Raw genomic sequence first — 7347 nt, 5'->3', positions numbered from 1 at the left:
TCATAGAATCACTTAGGTTGGAAAAGCCCTCTGAGATCATCGAGTCTAACCCTCAACCCAGCACTGCCAAGGCCACCACTGACCCCCTGCCTGGGCTGAAACATCCTTCATTATCCATGGGTGCACAGCACCCACAGTGCTGCTGGGTGTAGGGGCAGCCTCCAGGGTGTCCCCTCCCATGGGGATGCTCTACCACCTCCTGCTTGGCTGCAGTGTCCCCTTTCCAGGGACAGAGGGTGGATATCAGGGCAGTGTGGGGGTGACAACATATGGGATGGTGTTGACCAGGTTCAGGGTGGCAGGAGCAGGGTGCAGGTGGTTACAGGCTACAGGGAGGCAGTGACAGGGTGCAGGATGGCAGTGGTGACAGGGTTCAGGGTGGTGGCGGCAGGGTGACAGTGGTGATGGGGCGCAGGGTAGCAGTGATGGGGTACAGGGTAGCAGTGGTGACAGGGCACAGGGTGGCACTTCTGTCACCGCTCTTGGGGAGCTGGAGTTCAACCCTGTCCTCCCCACTACAGAAGCAGTATGGCCACCCCACAACCCTGACCTCCCCACTACAGAAGCAGTATGGCCACCCCACAACCCTCCCTGCTGTCCTCCGAAAACGCTTCTGTGAAAACCTGCGCTGCACCAAAGCCCAGCGAGGGAAACACTTGGTTCCCTCCCTCTCCCCAGCAGCTTCAGGGCCGGTTTGTGCCCCCTCCCCGCCTCTCTCCCAACCTGGCAGCGCCCCCCCTCTCGCAGTGTTGGGGTTCCGCGATGGGACACGCGGGGCCGTGCGGGGGGGGGCAGCCCCCGATGGGGCCGGGCCGGGGGCGGGCGGGACGGGTTGGGCCGTCCCATTTCCTCCAGAGCTGCTGCCGGGACGGGGCTGCGGCACAGAGGTGAGTCGGGGGGTACCCGGGAGAGGGGGAAAGGGGGTCCCAGGGCTGGGCTTCTCTGGGCGTTATCCTCGGCTTTGTGTTACCCAAATCCAGGGCTTTCCTCTCTCTCTCTCTTTTTTTTTTTTTTTTAAATAAGTTTTTAAGGACAAATCATCTGCTTGGCTGGGTGAAGTGGGGTGGCAGCGGGGCAGGGGCGGTGGGGACGGTGGCACGGGGGATATGGTGATTAGGAGCGACCAGTTCTCAGGGAACGAGTGTCAGGGGTGTCCTGCCCATCAGCCAGGGGCTGAGGCTGCATCCACACATTTTGAACAGCACGGAACCCTAGAACGGTGTGGGTTGGACGGGACCTTAAAACACCACCTAGTTCCAACCCCCCTTGCCGTGGATTAGGGACACCTTCTGCTAGACCAGGTTGCTCCAACCTGCTTGCTGCCTAACCTGGCCCCTGATACATTTCCGGGGATGGGGCAGCCAGAAGTTTTCTGACAGCCCTCTGAGCCTCTTGTGACCAAACCCGCACGCGATCCACCCCGGGGAGGGACACGGGTGGGGGCTGCTGCCCGCCCGCACTGCCTGTGCCGTGGTTTGGAGGAGCCCGGGACGGCTCAGAGGAGCTCCCGGTGCTCTCGGGGGTGACAGTGGCGCTCACCTACACTCAGAGCTGGTCTCACGGCCAGAGTCACCAGATCCCGGGCCGGCGGCAGCCGTGCGTGTGCGGCCGGTGATGACGAGTGGGCTCCAGGCAGCGGCTTGCAAAATAGTTTCACTTTAACCCTGTTATCCAACATTCGTATCAGTAGTTTTCCAAATCGCTCCCTATAGGGGATGAAAGAATCTACGTGTGGCTCCCGGCAGGAAGGTTTGATGGTGGTGGGAATGAGACGAAGCTGTCGCTGCTCGTGTTTGCTGGGTGGTGGCTTTCGGTGTTTGCTTTTTACGATTGAGGAAGGTCTCCGTAGCCTGCTGCGGGTTCTGGGAGACCGACGGCAGAACTCTTTCTTAGTCACCATTTCCGAAACAGCAACGTGCAATCCCTGCTAAGGAAACTGCACACCCTCGGTGTCAGGTTTCATCCAGTTTTCCTTTAAGTCTGCAGGTGCAAAGTGGGAAAAATAGATGCCACTCTTGTGACAGCATAGCTGCGTCTCCGCTGGGTGTATCAAGGGAGCTCACAGGCTGCGACAGCAGAATTAGCCTCTCCCAGACGGCCCCATAGCTGTCAGTGCCATGAAAAGTCGGTATAAAGATGACATAAAGTCAGAAACAGAAGGAAATAGTTGTGTTAGTAATGTGATTCCTGCTCTGCACTGCTTAGCAAGTTGTCAGTTATCCCCCGGAGCTGCCCCTGCTCTCACCATGGGTTCAGGGGGCACCTTAGAGCAGCCCCGTTCCTGCCTGAGCCAGGCAGCATCTCAGCTGAGAGGAGCAGGTTGAGCTTTGTTAGGCTGGAGGGAACGTCATGCAGACCTAAGAGCCTGTTGAGGGTTGAGCCTAAAGAACTTCACCAGCAAAATCAGGTCCTAAACCACCTCCATCTCCCTCCCCTCTGCCATGGTGACCCAGCGTAGCAGTTTGCAGCTTTTCTGCAAGCTCTACCTCCGTGTCCCCGGTTGCGGTCGCTCTGCAGTGCACAGGATGTGGAGAAGCCAGCATTGCCAAGGCAACCCCTCTGTTTTGGTTTCCCCACACCGGGGCTGGCAGCCTTTACCCCTCCCCTCAGCCAGGCAAGCCCTGTGCGCCGCCGACGGTTTGCGGTGCCATCGCACACCAGCCCTCAAAAGGGAGCTTGTTTTCCACCCACGGCCGCCCGTAACTCCGGAGGAGTGGCACACGTTCCCCACCCTTGCAAACTGGCTCTTTCGAAGCCAACGTGGATTAAAGGGCCTCGTGTTGGATTAAAACTTACACAAGTGGCACAGAGCCTCCCCACGCAGAGCTGCTGTCAGGCGGAGCCGTCCATCCCTGGCCACACGAGTTCCCAGGCGAGTTTCCATGTCAGCTTTCCCCTCACTCTGCCAGCACGGGCTGCCCAAAAACAAAGAGCTCATTTAGCAGGGTGCTTCACTGCCCTCCCCAAGACACAGCCCTGTCTCCCAGTGCCTCCCTGGCCCTGTTTCTTTGGCCCATATCTTGACCCAAAAACCAGCTGGCCTCCCAGTGGCAGCTCCATGTGCTTTGGGCAGGCGGTCCGCACCCATCCCGGACCACAGTGAGGATGCAGCTGTCCCCGTTCATCCCTTCTCTGAGGGGAGATGTTGCTGTTGCACCAAACTGAGCAGCAGCACGGATTTTTCCTAAATGCATCTCCTCACTGTGCACTTGGGCTTTCAGCTGGCCTTGGGTAACTCCTCTGCCCTTGGAGCTGCTGGCTCCAAAGACACCAGTTTTTCTACTTTCCCCTCACCACTTCTTTTTTTTTTTCCTTTTTTTAATATGAAGAACCCCTTTCTTTAGCACACAGACATCCCTTCATCTACAAAACAAAAAGCAATGCACGCACCAAAAAGAAAAAGCATTTGAAAAGCAACTGTACAACACTGCTGGGAGATAGCCCTTGGGATTGGGGTGCTGCTTGCTCAGGGTGATGGCAGGTACCTCCACCTTCCCCTTCCAAGGGATGCTCAGCCACATCCGGGCTTGCCCAGGGTGGCCACACATCCCCAGCTGGGCACTTCCCAGGAACAAACAGCCACGGCCTCTGCGGCACATTCAGCTCCGGTTTGAAGTGGAAACATTTCAAAGGCCTTTTTTTTTTTTTTTTTTTTTTTTTTTTTTTTTTTTTTTTTTTTTTTTTTTTTTTTTTTGCTTTTTGCTTTCTTTTTTTCCTCTGCAAACAATTAATTACAAGTTTAAAAGGAAGTTCCAGCCCTCTTTCCCTCCCCAGAAGTTTTAGAGGCAATAAATATAAAGCAGCTCCAACGCAGGAATAAAATTGTATATCCTGTTTTGTCTGAAATTAAGGCGGTTGTTGTTTTGGGGTTGTTTGGTTTTTTTGACTTCTTTTTTGGAGTCAAGTGTATCGTAGGCGTCCAGTATTCCTGCCTGGATAACAAGCTGTCAGGGTATTTATGGATAAATGGCAAACCTGCACCACTTGGATGATTCAGGCTGAGGAAGAGCTGCTCTGTTTGTTTGTGTTGCAGTTTAACCTTTACTACGGCTGCCCAAAAAAAATAAAAAGCCTCGGAGAGGATGAAGGTCAGGACAGGGAGCAGCTTTAAGAGGTGGCTCTTGCTTATCTCCCCTGTGAGCAAAAGCAGATCTGGGATGCTCCCCCACTGGCTCCAGGCAGGGGGTAGGAAGAGGATGGGCCAGATTTGAGTCTCTGAGTGGTAGCCCATGATTTTCTCAGGTGGGGATGGTGATGATGTTATTGTCCTCTGTTGAGTGGCATGAGGGAATGTGGGGAGAAGCTGCTTTCCCAAGGCTGGGAAGCTGCTCAGCAACAGGGTGGAAAAGGCTCTTCTGCCTCTCACAAGAGCACCCCACCTTTCTGAGTGCAAGCCATTCTGCTTGTCTACGTCCCAAAAACCCCCACTCTATATGTGTATTTATATAGATATATATATATAAATTCCTTTTCTAACAAATGGAAACTGGAAGATGCAAGCAGACTGGTCAAAAATCCAGCAGTAATAATAATAATAATAATAATAATAATAATAATAATAATAATAGTAAACTTCTTGCAGCCAAAGGCCAAACCACCTCCCAGAGCGCTGCATTTCATTTGGTAAATCTCAAATGAGAGTTTCTTTTTAAAAGGCACCCACAGAAATTCATGTTCAAAAAAGAAACCACCAGCTAATTGGGGCCAGCTCAGCTGCGCTCCTGTGCAGAACAAAACAATAGATTTTGTGAGGGGCACGGAGGATAAGCCCCTTACTTTTAACAGGATTTGAGCACTTCTAGAATTCCAGATTGAGAGTTCAGTGTCCCTGCTGGGGGATTCATCTTTTGGGGTCCTGGCAGTCAGATGCAAAAACCAGCAGCCAGGAGTGACTGGTGAAAAAAGACCCCGCACAGCTTTGTAACTCCCAGGACAGTGTTTCCAAAGGGAGGTTTTCCCTGAGGAGCCACCTTTCTGGAGGCTGCTCAGCATCTCTTGCCTCAGCAGCAGCACGAGGGCTGTGGTTAGGGCTGGGTGGGACTGGTGGTTCCTTTTTTGGGCGAGGCTGGTGGCTCGGTAGTTCGTTAGAAGCGTGGTGTAATTGCAGAGCGAAGGGGGAGGATGCGCAGTGCACGTGCTGGCTGGTTGAACCAGAGGATCCCAAAATGCTCCATGCAAGAGAGCATCCCTTAGCAGGTGCCACAGCGGGAACAAACGGGATGCAAAGCAAGGAAGGGCAGTGGAAGGAAGGGCAAGGAGGATTTAGATGGAAGCAGCCCCAGCCTGGGTCCCCCTGTCCCTCCCCCAAGGTCCCCAAGCTCTGTGAGAGCTGCTGAGAGAAAGCCAAGGAGCTGGTGTCACAGGGACAAGTGGAGCGACCCCTCTGGGACACCTTTGGAATTCAGACTGTACCTTTCAAGGTTTTGTTACGTGGAAGTGCTGGTTTTCCTTTGACTGTGCCTCGGTTTCTCCTCTTGGGCAGGTGGGGATTTCAGCTTTCCCTCAAGAGGCCGCGGGGCTTCAATCTCAAAGGCTGGCAAAGACGCTGATGTAAAATGCTGAGTGAGGGTGAAACAGGGTGTTAGAGCCTGATACTGCCCCTGCCAGCTCCTCATCTGTACAGCCTCTAATTCTGTGACCCCTGTGTTGAACCAGAACTGCAGACTCACAGCACAAAGCTCCCTGACCTACTCAGACCCCCCTGGGAGCTTTGCCTGGCCCCAGGGGAAGAAGAAAGCCTGAGCAGAGGCAGCAGCTCCCTGCCCCTGCAGGAGGGCTTCCCTGGGAGCCCTGCCACTCAGCAGCACCTCTCCCTCCCTGAGGGAAGAGGAAAACCTTACGTCAGGCCACAGAAATGCTCCTCAGCCCTACCCAAACCCTTGGAGCAATTCCCAGGTGAGGCACGGCAGCAGCAGCTCCTCCATCCCCAGCCAACCCTTATATCCTCCCCTGCTGCCACCTTTGTGGCCAGCCCTGGGTGCAAGGAAGGCAGCCCGTTGGGGTCCACCCACCCGAGCAGCGCCTGTGAGTCCCATGACCATAGTCCATCAAAAATCCAGGTGGTTTCACCACAGCTCCCACCCCAAACCTGCTGGCAGTGCCCTGAGTGTCGGGGCCTCTAGGCTGCCCATCCCAGCCCACGAGAAACAGTCTGTCCAAGGATACCATCCCAGGATGGATCAGGGGTAAGGGGAGACCTGTGACATGTGGAGTCCCAGCTCCAGTGGCAGCACTGCTCTCCACAGTGGTCCCTTGCCAGGATCAGGCAAGTCCCTTCCTAGACAGCAAAGCTCCTCCTGCAGACAGTATTTCCTCTGGTGAGAAACAAACCCTACAAAGGGCCTGTAAGAGCTCAGTGCTGTTGGTGCTCAGCGAGGGCTGAGTTGTAAGTGCAGAGGGTCAGGATTTGTGCTCAGCCAGATGCCAAGGCAAGAAGGGATGCCCAAAGCCGTCCTTGTCCATCCCCACCACCAAAAAAGAATCCTAGGATGTAGAAGGCTGTGTTTCTCAGATGGAGAAACCCAAAGGGACATGGCAGGCAGCACAGTCCATCCCCCATGACCCCAGACCCCTCTAAGGCAGGAGACATCTTACCCTGCAGAGGCTTAGGCTGTGCTGGCAGCTCCCTGGAGAAAACTGCTGAGGGAGCAGACACCTGATCCATGTAGTTTCTTGTCTCTGCAGGCACCATCCCAGGACGCTTGTGGAGCCCACGAGCTGCTTCCAGGAGCTGAAGGTATCCCAAGGGACCTTTGCAGAGCAAGCAGCCTACTCAGGAGCCGACATGCAGCAGAAGATCAGCTCTTTCTTTAATTCCATCTTGGAACTCATCCGTACCAAGCACGAGGAAGGCATCTTCAACACCGTCTGCCTAGCCGTGCTGCTGGGACTGCCCTTGGTCGTCCTCATCGCCTTCATCTTCATCTGCTGCCACTGCTGCTTCTGCAGACGGAGGAGAGAAGGCTCCAGGAAAGGTGGCCCCAGCAGCAATGGGCAGCTGCACGCCGAGAGGAACAAGAAGAAAAAGAAGAAGAAGAATAAGAAGCAGGATGAAGAGGACCTGTGGATCTCTGCTCAGCCCAAGCTGCTCTTGCTGGACAAGAGACCCTCCCTGCCCATCTAGCAGACAGGAGGGTGTTCAGGCCCTCTCCTCTGAGATGCCACCAGTCCTTACAGCTGTGCACCAGGAGGGGCAGGGAGATGCCAAAGCTGCTGCCACTTTTTGTGGTGACTTTCTACAGAGGCTGAGCCCAGCATGCTGAAGGGCCAGCAGAGAGCAAGGCAGGCGGGCACAGGTTATACAAGCCCCTTCTCCCCACCATGACAGCGTGGCCAGGGGCAGAGACC

At 54.8% G+C, this 7347-nt stretch overlaps 1 protein-coding gene across 1 annotated transcript; it reads left to right on the top strand.

Moving 5' to 3' along the window:
- Positions 1-854: 854 nt before the first annotated feature.
- Positions 855-7139, top strand: KIAA0040 (KIAA0040 ortholog). Its single transcript, XM_027892888.1, has 2 exons — positions 855-887; positions 6685-7139. Exon 2 carries the CDS (start codon positions 6785-6787, stop codon positions 7121-7123), a length of 339 nt encoding a protein of 112 aa, XP_027748689.1. The 5' UTR covers positions 855-887; positions 6685-6784; the 3' UTR covers positions 7124-7139.
- The last annotated feature ends 208 nt before the right edge of the window (positions 7140-7347 follow it).

The sequence above is a fragment of the Empidonax traillii genome, unplaced genomic scaffold, assembly GCF_003031625.1.
Source record: "Empidonax traillii isolate 1590-97213 ecotype Southwest subspecies unplaced genomic scaffold, ASM303162v1 scaffold372:size565953, whole genome shotgun sequence".
NCBI lineage: Eukaryota > Metazoa > Chordata > Aves > Passeriformes > Tyrannidae > Empidonax > Empidonax traillii.
Note: the sequence above shows the minus strand (reverse complement) of the source record. Positions and strands in the feature narration are given on the sequence as shown.

What these genes read in the sequence shown, in the direction of transcription:
- KIAA0040 (XM_027892888.1), top strand. Translation starts at nt 6,785, where the DNA reads ATGCAGCAGAAGATCAGCTCTTTCTTTAATTCCATCTTGGAACTCATC.